Source organism: Capricornis sumatraensis, chromosome 10 (assembly GCF_032405125.1).
Source record: "Capricornis sumatraensis isolate serow.1 chromosome 10, serow.2, whole genome shotgun sequence".
Lineage (NCBI taxonomy): Eukaryota > Metazoa > Chordata > Mammalia > Artiodactyla > Bovidae > Capricornis > Capricornis sumatraensis.
Window position 1 is genome coordinate 29,361,183 of NC_091078.1, and position 13,424 is coordinate 29,374,606.

Genomic DNA, 13,424 nt, shown 5'->3' on the forward strand with positions numbered 1-13,424 from the left:
TCCCCAGTGCTAACAGCGTAGAAGGTTTCTTCTGCAAATTTCTCTTATAAAAGTACACCAGCATAGCTTATGCTTTTCCTCTAAAAAGGATCATACTATGCATATTGCTCAGCATCCTGTTTCTTTCCTCACTTTACACATATGTCAATCACTACCTCTCTGGCTCCCTCCTTCCCTCACAGCTCACCTCTAACATCACCTCCTCAGAGAGGTGTTTCCTGATCCTCCACCCATTAGACTGTAATCTGCCTGTGGCCATGACTAGTTTGCTCTCTGCTGTACCCCTGGTGACTAGACCAGTGCCAGCACACACCGTGTTCTCAGTAAATCCTTGGTAAGTGGATGGATCTGAATTTTCCAGCCACTTGCTGTGGGAGTGAGAGTGTGGATGAACAGATGTATCAAACCAGTGCCCTTACTGATGGGCACACAGGCTCTTTCAAGCTTTAGTCATTCAAGCAATGCTGCTTTGCCTGTGCTTATAAGAGAATGTCTTCCCTGGTGGCTCAGACGGTAAAGCGTCTGCCTACAATGCAGGAGACCTGGGTTCAGTCCCTGGGTTGGGAAGATCTCCTGGAGAAGGAAATGGCAACCCACTGCAGTATTCTTGCCTGGAATATCCTGAAAATCCCACGGATGGAGGAGCCTGGTAGGCTACAGTCCGTGAGGTTGCAAAGAGTCGGACACGACTGAGAGACTTCACTTTCATTTCCACTTTATAAGAGAAGGTCAGAAAATGGGATTGCTGGGTCAAGGGATAGATGCATTTTCATTTTGAATAGACGATGCCCAATTACACTATCAAAAGATTATTGCTATTCACACCCACCAGCAATGACTAAAAGCATCTGTTTCCCCCCAATTTTCTCTTGACATTATTGGTTTTTAATCTTACCTGGAGGTGGGTGTAGCAGGAGGTTGAACTGTGTTTGAATTGGTATTTCCATGTAAATTACGAAGATTGCATATTTTAATATGTTTATTGGCTGTTTTCTGTGAATCTTCTGTCTATAATATTTCACCAGTTTGCGCTGCTTTCTCTGTCATCTTGTCAACAACTTGTAGCTGCCATTAGTATTGAGCATATTAGTTCTTCATTTGTTACGTGTGGCTATCACCTTTCCCAGCCTACCTTTTGTCATTCGTTTACTATTTTTGCCATAGAAAGCTTTACATTTGTATATAGTCAAACTGCCTTTTACAAGGAGCTTAGCTCAGTGCTCTGTTGTGACCTAGATGACTGGGATGGGAAGAAGGTCCACGAGGGAGGAGGTATATGTCTAATATAGCTGATTCACTTTGCTGTGCAGCAAAAACTAACATAAAGTTAAAAACTACCTAAAGAGAAAACTAACATCCCAATTAAAAGATTTTTTTTTAGGAAATAAATGTTATTTAAATTTTATAAAACTGCCTTTTAGGCCTCTGAGTGTCCATTTTTAAGCTTTATTTTTAATTGGAGGATAATTGCTTTACAATATTTTATTGGTTTCTGTCATATATCAATGAATATGATTCAGAAAATGAATCAGCCCTATGAGTGTCCAGTTTTGAATATGAAAGTTTCTCCTATCCAAGGCTAAAAGATACTCTTGATTTTTTGGGGGGTGATATTTTAATTTTTAAGTAATTAAGTCTCTTGTCCAAAGGGAATTTTTATTAATATATGGTAAGATATAGTGATTGAGCTTTAGCTTTGTTCTTCCAAATAGATTTTCAGTTATATCAATATCCTCTTTTAAATAAACCATCTTTTCCTGACTGAATTAAAGTTTAAATGCATGACTTTGATTTAAATATACTAAATACATAATAGATATATAAAAGTAGATATATATAGACTTACATATATACTATATATGTGTGTATGTGTACACAAATATGAAGGTAAATCTATTTCTTGATTCTATTTTGTCTCCCTGACCTACTTGTCTATTCTTATATGTTTCTTATACATATTTAATAATGTCTCTTTATATAACTGTTTTATTGTGATATTTATAAGTTTGCAAATTTTATAAATTTCCCCTTACAAATCTTTTCTAAAATACTTTTCTACTCTTTTTAGTCTCAAATATTATTTTGTTTGTTGTTTAAAATCATTTATTTTCATTAAACCTATCAGAATTCCGCATAAAGCTGGGCTTTTGAAAGAAATCCATTTGGCTTCACTGTAGGAAGTGGACTGGAGTAAGGGGAGGTGAAGACAGGGAGATGGTTAAGGGGTGGTATCAGTAATGTGGGTTTCCCAGGTGGCACCAAGTGATAAAGAATCCACCTGCCAGTGCAGGAGGTGCAAGAGATGTGAGTTCAATCCCTGGATTGGGAAAATCTAAGTAGAAAATGGCAACCCACTCCAGTATGCTTGCCTGGAAAATTCCATGGACAGAGGAACCTGGTGGGCTACAGTCCATGTGATCACAAAGAGTCAGAGAGCTGGTTGAAACAGGGTCTGAACCAAAGGGATGACAGGAGAGTACACCATTTCCAAAAGAAAACCAACTGGACTTTGATCTTTGAATATGAAGTACAAAGGAAAGTCGGCCGAAGCCAGCAGACGGGAGGACTGGGCAAGGTGTAAAGCAAACCGTCTTCCAGAGTTAGGGCTACAGGGCAAGAAGTAGGTTTGCAGGTGGACAGAAGGGAAGATGTGTCCACTTGTAGGTAAATTGAGCTTGATGGATGAAGGCCATTGATGAGTAGACAGATAGTGGTGATGATACAGATAATTTGGGTAATTTAAAAATATTTTAGGGATGTCCCTGGCATTCCAGTGATTAAGAATCCACCTTCCAGTGAAGGACGTGTGGGTTCAGCCCCTGGTCAGGCAGCTAAGATCCCACATGCTTGCAGCCAAAAGAACGAAACCTAAAACAGAAGGAATATTGTAACGAATTCAATAAAGACTTGAAAAATAGTCCACATCAAAACAAATATTTTAAAATATTTTTAAGAGATTTTCAAATAAAGTTCCAGAGTCTTTCATACATAGTGAGGTAGTTACTTTCTTGTGAGGCCCTTCTAATTTATGACTCATTCTTTGGGCAGTCGAGGGCATTATTATAAATAATTACAGAATTAACATATCTCTTCTTGAAGAGCAGAAATTTGTCCATTTGTGGCAAAAGGCCAGTTTTTGAAAATGCTTATTCCTGTTTAGTAGAAATATTTTTCTACAAATACTGCATATGAATAGCTTTATAAAATATTTTTGCAAAGCTTAGTATTATTTTAAGGTCACTATAATTTTCTCTATGTCATAAAGCTCTGTTTTGACTACTGAATCTAAATAATTTTACCTGTCAGAATTACACATCAGTTTGTCTCAAGGTATTGTGTAGATAGGTATTGTGTAGCCATTATTCTCACGGCTTTTTCATTCATTTTTTCTTTTCAGAACTTGACAGCCTGGAGGAGTTAGGGAAAAAGCGCATCTGCAGGATTATCACTAAGGATTTCCCCCAGTATTTTGCAGTGGTTTCACGGATTAAGCAGGAAAGCAATCAGATTGGTCCTGAAGGTGGAATTCTGAGCAGCACCACTGTGCCCCTTGTCCAAGCTTCTTTCCCAGAGGGTGCTTTAACCAAAAGAATTCGAGTAGGCCTCCAGGTAATGTTCACAAAAAGTTTTCTCCTTGGTATACAGAGAGAGCATGTGAGCATGTTCTGCTCTGAAAACTGCTATCATGACTCATCCTAATGATATATTGCTAACTGAAGCATTGGGCCATTGGGGGAATCATCAATCTATTTTAAATAAAAAGTACAAAGTTAGCTAAGAGGCTTATCAAAATAGGTACATATTTTAGGGTTTTTCTGTTTAGATGTATCACTTGAAACATCTTTTTTTGTTTGTATGATAGAAAAAAAGATGAAAGATCTTTTTTTTTAATCATAGATTACTGGTCTCAGTAATGTGGAGCAACAAAGCACCAAAGAGCACATATACCATTAAAGAAACAAACCATATTTCATTTGGTTTATGATATGCACATCACAAAAATCAGCAATAGTGAAACTTGCAAGCTTTCAAATTTTAGTTCCAGCAAATCATAAATGCTGGGTTTTATCCAACCAGTTGGAACCTGTTTTGGTTTGGAAAGCTGGCTGAAACTCTTGGCAAGAATGGTCTTTCTTGAGTTTCTTCATTTCTGTTACAACCTAGCCAGAACTTTTTTTTTTTTTCCTGCTGAATAAGGAAAATAACCTGAAATAACTTTGTTTTGTTACTTAATACAGTAATTAATAATTTGACTGAGAGTTCAGTAAGCATTTGGACCTAAAGAGACTACCTTATATTTCAGTAGTATGAAGTTCTCTTCAACTGTCCCCTCATATTGAATATTTTACCAAATAGCAAAGAAACAATAAAAAAAGAAGAATTAGGCTTATTAGACTAGAATTGAGATCCATTGCAATCTCGTATGCCTTTTTGTTACTTAACTCTGGAAACGTCCATTTTTACATGAGTATAAGTTGCCTTTGTAGTATTTTACTAGATGCCCTGCATAGATATAAAATATACTCGACTCAATGTCTGTTGTCCTTCGGATTAGATTGAGAGGTTTCCCTGCCCTGAGATCCGATTCGCCTCTCTTTTGTGCAAGCCCAGGCCTGTGTTCTGTTGGGGACACACTCGAGCTGTTACTAGTTCCTGCTACAGCGTTGGATTGGATTCATTCTTTCCTGAAACAGAAAGGAGGAATAAGAGAGACTTTTTTTTTGCCCCATAAAATTTTAATAAGTTTTCTTTAAAATAACAAAAGTTCTGGGGGGTTATAGTCTCTTCCATTTCCAGATACCAATAAACATATTAAAATATGCTAAACTTCACTCAGTAAAACATCTAACGTTAAAAAAAGACGGACAATACCAAGTGTCAGCAAATACGCAGAACAGCTAGAACACTCACACCTGCTGGTGAGAATTAGAAGTGGTCCTGCAACCAGCGTTTTGGAAAACGGTGTGGCAGTTCCGTTATAATGGTGGTCATAGGTGTACCTCAAACAGAGTTTGGCTCTTAGAAATATAACTACCAGAAATCCCTACATATGGCCATCACCAGGCATATACAAGAATGTTAACAGCAGAAGTAAGACATTTTTTTGGTTGTTGTTTTTGGTCTTTTCCTCCTCAACTAAAAAGTCAACTTTCTGATAAGAGAAAAATGTCCAACTTCATTTAAGGTCCTCTCTCTTATCTCTAGGCCCAGCCTGTTCCAGATGAAATTGTGAAAAAGATCCTTGGAAACAAAGCAACATTTAGCCCAATTGTCACTGTGGAACCAAGAAGAAGGAAATTCCATAAGCCTATCACAATGACCATTCCGGTGCCCCCAGCCTCGGGAGAAGGCGTCTCCAATGGGTACAAGGGAGATACCACACCCAATCTGCGCCTTCTCTGTAGCATTACAGGTTTGGTTAAGTTGTTGCTGTTCTTGCTGTTTTTGCCATAGCACTTGCAATGATTCTGTACGAAGACAGAAAACCTTTAAACATCCCTACCAACATTATAAATAGAGTAGGAAAAAAAATACATTTTACTTGTTCATCACCTCATCTCTATTATCCCTGTAATTATTTCTTGAAGATGCTGATAGCATGACCGTTAAAATTCAGTGATATCATTTTTCCTGCTTTTAAGTTTAGTGTTAATAACAGAGCTTTTTAAAGGTGATTGAAGTATTACTGAACTTACTGGAGCATCTAGTAATCTCTCTGTGACTTAGGTTACTGACCTAGAAACACCCTGTAAGCTACAGGAAATCAGATGGGCTCTGGGGAAAACAGAGGCTCCCACAAAGGACCAAGAGTAGGGAAGAGCCCAGTGAATACAGGATTCTTTTTACCTACTCTGTTCACAAGAGTGATCCGAGAGACTAAACATGCAGGGTTTAGGTGATAGGCATCTTTTATGGTAAGCTCCCAGAATCCAGAGCTAACGCATCATCTGGTTAACCTAACATGATGTTTAACTTAACGTCCAAGGTTAAGAAAGGTTTTCTCATTTGTTTCTTTCTAAAGAATAATTTTAATGACTGGTTCCCTTTTTAGCCTGGAAAATTAAATGATTCAGGCAGTATAAAATGGACTTCCTCTTAACTTTCTGATAATTCTTGCCATTGTTGTATTTTAAAAAATCATATTGTCTACCTGAAGCAACAAATCTTTGCACTTGTAGATTGTGGCTTAAAATGAAGTTGTATGCTGCAAGTTTAAGCCATTCATTAGTATCTAGACAAACAGAAAAGTAATTTTTTTTTTCTAATCTAATATTATCTTATAAGGAGATCACTATAAGCTGGTAAAAGGAAAGTAGAGAGGAAAACCACCTTTAGTGCATGTCATTAATTGAAAGTGTTTGAGTTTTACAAGTTACTGGCTATACAGAAAAAACAGGATGATGATAAAAATTCTACAAGGAGCATATCTATAAAAAAGTCAATATATCTGCTGTTGTTCTCTCAGGGGGCACATCACCTGCTCAGTGGGAAGACATCACAGGAACTACTCCTTTGACATTTATAAAGGATTGTGTCTCTTTTACAACCAATGTTTCAGCCAGGTATGGAAATAAAGGCTTTCAAAAAGCACTAGGAATTGTTTTTTATTACCTTTTGGAAAGTAAAAAAAATGTTGTGCTTAATACCAGTATGGTTATTCTTTAAAATGTTGATGGTAAAGTTGGGCCTAACTCCAAAAATTTTAAATTCACTTGGATGTCATCTTATCCAGTCCTCACAGGAAGCTGTAAGATGGTAACCTTGCTTCTTCCAGTAGAAATTCTTAGCAATTCATAAAAACTAATACGATTTCCTTTCTTTCCCATTTTCTACCATAAAATTCTTGTTCCTTCCAAGATGAAGTAATAAAGTCTTAAACAGCAGTAGAAAGGAAGGTTGATTATGGGTATGTGTAAGATGGGAAGGAGAGTTTTATGGAAAGGAAAATAGAGGAAAAAATTCCTTAGCATTTTCTTAGCAAAATCATAGCAAATAATAAATGTAGGGTTTCTTTGTTTGATAAACACAGTAAACATCTTTGCTGTTTGTTTAAATGAACAAGTAATGTTTTGGTTTAGTTCCTTTATCTACTCTACTTTGTATAAATGGGAAATTTTTTTAAGATTTGGCTTTGAAATCTCATTTTTATACTTTTGTTACTGTTTTGTTTTTGTCTTCTTCAGATTTTGGCTTGCAGACTGCCATCAAGTTTTAGAAACTGTAGGGTTAGCCACACAGCTGTACAGAGAATTAATATGTGTTCCATATATGGCCAAGTTTGTTGTTTTTGCCAAAATGAATGATCCTGTAGAATCCTCTCTGCGATGTTTCTGCATGACAGATGATAAAGTGGATAAAACTTTAGAGCAGCAAGAGAATTTTGAGGAAGTTGCAAGAAGCAAAGACATTGAGGTACCTTGTTTTCAGCAAGTTCATTCTATTAACATTCTCCAGATACCCATTTTGAGGTCATAATATAGCACGTACTATAAATTTCAAGTTCGTTGTTAATTTTAGTTTTCGTTTTAAAATTTTGATACAGATTCACTCTTAAATAATTTTAAGTATCTTTGAGACTACTTTAGTTGGTTAAAATGCACCACCAAGGACTCTTAAATAATTTTAAATATCTTTGACACTATTTTAGTTGGTTAAAAGGCACCACCAAAGACTCTTAAATAATTTTGAGTATCTTTGAGACTATTTTAGTTGGTTAAAATGCACCACCAAGGAATCTAGGTCATGATCACAAGTTTTCTATGGCTACCTGAGTTATTATCATAGTCACCGTCTATACACATCACCATGATTTTCCACTTTTCAAACCAGTAATCAGATAAGTTTCCAAGAGTCCAAAACAACTTTCAGACTCTATGGATAAGTGATTGATGTCAGGCACATTCTCAAATATGTTTAAAATTGGGAGAATAAATCTATAATTCACTTACATGTCCATGTTACAGTTTCCAATCACAGTTACTGTGAACCAGTAATTATTTTTGTGGTAAATAGATGTAACTGCCCAATCAGAAGACAAATGTGACATAGAAACATATCAATCTTAATGTTATATTGACTTAAAATCTCAGAACTCTCTCCGTTTAAATGAACATTAAATTATGTATTTCTTTTACTCTAAAAGGTTCTTGAAGGAAAACCTATTTATGTTGATTGTTATGGAAACCTGGCCCCACTTACCAAAGGAGGACAGCAACTTGTTTTTAATTTTTATGCTTTCAAAGAAAATAGACTGCCATTTTCCATCAAGGTAAATCACCTTCAAAGAGAGATCCTGTGGATTTTTTTTAAATACTCTTAAAGATTAAATAAGATTCTAATGATTTATTCTGTTTAAAATATCCCTCCAAGCTTTAATTCATAGGAATGAGATCATATTTTTGTCCTAGTTCTGTGTCAGTGTACTTCTGAGCCAGGAAAAACTTTAGAATTAGTAAAAAGAGTTTCTGCCTTTTAAACAGTTAAGTGATCATTTATATTGAGATAAATGTTTGTAAGCTCAAGCAGTCTAGAGCAATAACACACATCATATCTGGAATGCTCAGTAATCAAATAATGGGTGAAATCCAGATTGAGTATTCGTCTCATCTTTATTTCTGGTCAAGCCCAGGACATTCTGGAGAGACTGTCTTCCTCCTCAGAGAACCAAAAGATATAGGGCAATTGTTTTATTATTATTTGCTTCTGTTATTGTTAAAACTGAGGCTTTGAAAAAAAAATTATTGGACAGGAAGAAAATGAATACAACTCAGACTATTGGATTGTCAGGATGAGACAAGCCAATACAACATTCCTGTGTTTAGACTATTGATCGGGCATTCTAAATCTTGCCAAGTTTAAATGTGACTACCTTGGCTGGCATGAGATGGTTATCACCTTTTCGCTTTACTTTTCCTGCCTCTCAAAGGGTCCCATAAAACAAATATGCTTGACTCTTACACAGACAGGAATCCTCAGGAAAGTCTCTTTATATAACTGTCAACTACCTTAATTCTTCTAGATTAGAGACACCAGCCAAGAGCCCTGTGGCCGTCTGTCTTTTCTGAAAGAACCAAAGACAACAAAAGGACTGCCTCAAACAGCTGTTTGCAACTTAAACATCACTCTGCCAGCACATAAAAAGGTATCTTTTAATACTAGTTTAACTTTTTTCCCCTGGTCTTGAAGAAGTAGGCCCTTGGTGTGCAATTAAGGAATGCTTTGTAACATGATTAAAGCTCTTGAAACTCAAGTTTTATTAGTCTCTTTGTGTAGATTGACTAAGTCTTGTGACTGTGGTGTCAAATTCTTATGGTTTGTATAATGGAGTCCTCTGTTTATTGCTTCTGCTTCTGCTGGTAGTTCATAGATTTTTTTTTTTTGCTTTCAAATAATGTCACACATTAATTTGCCATGGATGTGTAGCTCTTGATATTTTTCGTTGGCTTCTTTTGGTTTACTTTGCTTTCTAAAGCAGCTTGCATTTTGTGCTCCCTATTCAGTCCTTTTCATATCCTGATATTCTTTTCCCTGCTGTCCATTATAATATTCCTTGTCTCTGCAATGCATCTTGGGACCAAAAGGAGAAAGAGTCAGATCAAGATGATGAGGTAATATGAACACTTCTGCTTTTACTCTATCAGAGATAGACTAGAAACAGAATCTGTATAAAAGGAGGTACAGAGGGCTGAAGTGTGGGAAACCTATTATATTTTTTGCAGATCTTAGCTTAAATGAGGTCAAGGATACATATTTTTTTCTTAAAGAATAATTTATTCTTCCACATATACAGAAGAGTACTTCAGTACATTTAATAAAATTAAAATCCAGCTAATGACTTAAAAAGAGAAACTGAAGTTTATTAGTTTAGCATTTTTAAATGTGATAGACTGGCATGTATAAATATACATTTGTGTGTATTTTCACCTAGTATCTACTGTATAAGTTTTAAATCAAAGATGGTGATAATATATGACATTTTATGTGTTTTATATACTATAAAATATGTGTTCAATGGCTATTGATAAATATTGATATTCTATTAAAAGACATCTATCTTAGCCATTTTTAAGAGTATAATTGTTCAATTAAGTTTCATAAGTTATCTCCTAATATTTCTCCAAGTTATAAGATCATTGGATTTTTAAAACTCACAGCTCAGTAATATTAAATAGAATCAGCAGCTTTAAGATTCAGTAACATTACTTCAATAAAGCCATTAACCTGTTTGTAATCTCCTCATCTATGTTTTATGCCTATGATCATACAGAAACAATAGCCGTAATCGGAATGATAAACTTTGTGTGCCTTTTTCCTTGAATGTGCTCACAAAGAGTGAGTGTACATCGTGATGTATGTGCTTTCAGTATGAACAAAGTTGGGAGAATTTATTGCTCAGCATCAGAAGTCTCTGTAACGCTCGTCTTCTATTTGTAGTTCCCTGTAGTCTGCTGTGTTGGTGCTCTTATATTTTGCTAAGTGATAGTTACTTGGTTAAGATACTGGGATGGGGCTGTAGAATCACAGTGGGGAGCTAATATTTCCCTAAGAAAATCTGTTAAGAAGGAAAATAAGGATAAACAAGATATCGACATGCCATTCTACAAAATGTTTCAAAATGATGAAAATGTCACAAGGAACTGGAACATAATCGTTCTCGTCTTTTTCTTTTCCAGACCGAGAAAACGGATCGACGACAGAGTTTTGCATCGTTAGCTTTACGTAAGCGCTACAGCTACTTGACTGAGCCTGGAATGAGTGAGTTTCCTAACACATTTACTAATCTACGTGGATTTTTATAAGAAGAGACATTTTTTCTATACAAACAGAATTTTGGAGTCATGTGAAAGAACACTCAATGGCAAAAGAAAACTGCCTACAGGAAAATTTTATCATGAGATCTAAGTAATATTTTGTACATAGTTGGAGATACAAGGTACAAACACCCCCAGATCATAGCTTTAAAAGTTTTTTTTAAGCCATTAGCTTTTTTTTTTTTTCTTATAGAATTAGAAACATCTATCACTTGACTTTGAAAACCCTGATTTCACTTTGGCTGCTAACTATGTTAGGAGATAATACTATACCAAGATTCGTTTAAATCCATGCTAAAAAGAGAAAATATTTTCATACATGTCGGATAGTATAAAAGATGATAAAGTAACTCTGGTCATTATTTCATTTGTCTTTATATAGGTAGGTCATTCTAGCTTAGTCCTGATTCTTTTTTTCCCAGTTGGCAGGAATTAGATTTTCCCACCTTCCTGAGGTAGTATTTGTTTACTGATTTCTAATTCCTCCCACTCCCTCCCTCCCTCTGCCCTTTATTAAATATCAGCTCTAAGGTTGGGCTTTACTAGACCAGTTAAACCCTTTTCTTCTCTCAGTAGATGTTTTGGTTGAGTGTTAACTAGCTTGCAGGTATCAAGGCATAGATTCATCTAGTCATATTCATTCATTTTCTCCCTTTGTCTTCCCTCCCCTCTCCTCCCCTCCTCCTTATGGTTATCACCTCTGGTGATCACAGCCCTCAAGATAACCCTCTCCACCAACAGGAACTAAGAGTATGTTTGACTGATGTGGCATGGTGCCACTTTAACCATCAGAGGAGGATTTATGCAAACATTATTTTTAAATCAGTGAATCATTTGTGGCTGTTTCCCATTACTCACAGTTACTTGAGTTCAAGGAGGATTGGACATTTACCAGTAAGAACCACAACTGTTTTTTCCCCATCTTTCCTGAATTCTTGCTTCTGTGGGCCAACATAACATATTAAATATGCAGCAGGAAACTACTCCCCTACTTCATTCAGGTGGTCTTAGCATAATCTTCTGGAATCTGTCCCCTGGAGAGCTCTTACATTCAGACACAAAACAGGGAGCATAAGAGAAAGGAAACCCAACCACACTCATGAATGTTCTTCCAGATCTGTTTTCCTCTAGTATAACTATCTAAATCTTTCCAAAACCATAAGGGCTGAAATTAACTCTCATTATGCTATAAAGCAGGGGAGGTGTGTGTGTTTAACTAGATGTATGTATAAATTTCCTGGATAGACATTTTCCTTGAGATACTACTTTGCCTCAAAGCTAGGGCTTTTGTGGCATGGCTGTTTGGAACTCCCAGGCCACATCCTTAAGCGCTGGACAGGCTCCAGCTACTTGAGGTCAGCTACCTCTGGACAAGCTATCTCCTGTCTGATTTTTGTGCCCTAAGGTGTGTGTTTGGGGAATATATGAGTTGTAAGGTCAGGTGCATGTGCTAACGTCAATTGAATTTTTCCCACTTCTGAAACGGTTGCTACTTTTCAGTTAGCTTCATGAAGGTATATGTAGTTTGTCTTCCTTGACTTTTGATAGAAGGAAGAGGGTTCTCGTCTCTGTTTTATGAGAGGGAGCATAATGGTGGACAGAAGAATGGAAAGGAGTAAGAAAGGACTAAAAGAAAAACTAGGGAAATGTTATGACTCCTAAATTGGTGTTAGAAGAGAAAGTGAATGCAATTTTTCCCATAATTCCCTATCATTTCCAACTACCCAACCCATCCAACCTCTAAAAAAAAAAAAAGAAAGATTCTGGTGTAATTCAGTGCTTGACATCCAGAATTCCCTTTGTCATAAGTGAAGAGTGAAAGTCACTCAGTTGTGTCCAACTCTTTGGACCCTCTGCCAGGCTCCTCTGTCCATGGAATTCTCCAGGCCAGAATACTGGAGTGGGTAGCCATTTCCTTCTCAAGGGGATCTTCCCAACCCGGGGATCAAACCCAGGTCTCCCACATTACAGGCGGATTCTTTACCATCTGAGCCACCAGGGAAGGCCTTTGTTGTAAACGGTATCACAAAATATGTATCATTAAAGCATAAAATATGTAACTAATCAGTAACTTGGCTGCTTTGTGCAAAGCATAAAACCATAGATGTGGTTCAGAAGACTTCTCTGCTTAGTGGAGCCAGACTTAAGTGGTAAAACAGAGATGCGCTGCCAGTTGCTGGTAGTTATAAAAATAAGTCCTTCCTTGAGACATTGAACTGAGCCCAAATCACTGCATTGAAGGAATCCCTAAACCTTCCATTTGCAGTGTGGTGTTCCCAAAAGAATTAAACAATATAATATTGAGAACTATGACTAGGAGGGGTAATGAATGGGTGAGTTTTTCCTTAGTTCTTCCGCTTCTCTTTAGAATAATATGTAAGCCTAGAAAAGGATGTGTTCTGAATGCTTGAATCTAAATGTGCACTAGGAATGAAAATCCTCACCCTTGTGGGAGTAGCTGCTAATCCCAGGACTGGATTGTAGCAATGGCACGGGCACATCATGAAGAGGAACGTAAAGACGAAGCAGATTCTCGTTTCCTCTGCGAGTTTCACTCTTATTCTGAACCACTGCTTTCTGGGAGCGAGACTGTACTCAACTTTGACATAGAAC

The 13,424-nt window shown here is 36.6% G+C and overlaps 1 protein-coding gene across 2 annotated transcripts in view; it reads left to right on the plus strand.

Moving 5' to 3' along the window:
* The window catches only part of ANK3 (ankyrin 3), a 375,510-nt gene that overhangs the window by 305,881 nt on the left and 56,205 nt on the right, over positions 1–13,424 (plus strand). The window contains exons 29-36 of one of the 2 annotated variants that reach the window (XM_068982038.1): positions 3,398–3,609; positions 5,206–5,413; positions 6,467–6,563; positions 7,185–7,413; positions 8,144–8,269; positions 9,020–9,142; positions 9,582–9,608; positions 10,674–10,755. In XM_068982038.1, the coding sequence (XP_068838139.1) occupies positions 3,398–3,609; positions 5,206–5,413; positions 6,467–6,563; positions 7,185–7,413; positions 8,144–8,269; positions 9,020–9,142; positions 9,582–9,608; positions 10,674–10,755 (1,104 nt within the window). The remainder of the gene's footprint in view (positions 1–3,397; positions 3,610–5,205; positions 5,414–6,466; positions 6,564–7,184; positions 7,414–8,143; positions 8,270–9,019; positions 9,143–9,581; positions 9,609–10,673; positions 10,756–13,424) is intronic. The other variant, XM_068982040.1, reaches the window with a different exon arrangement.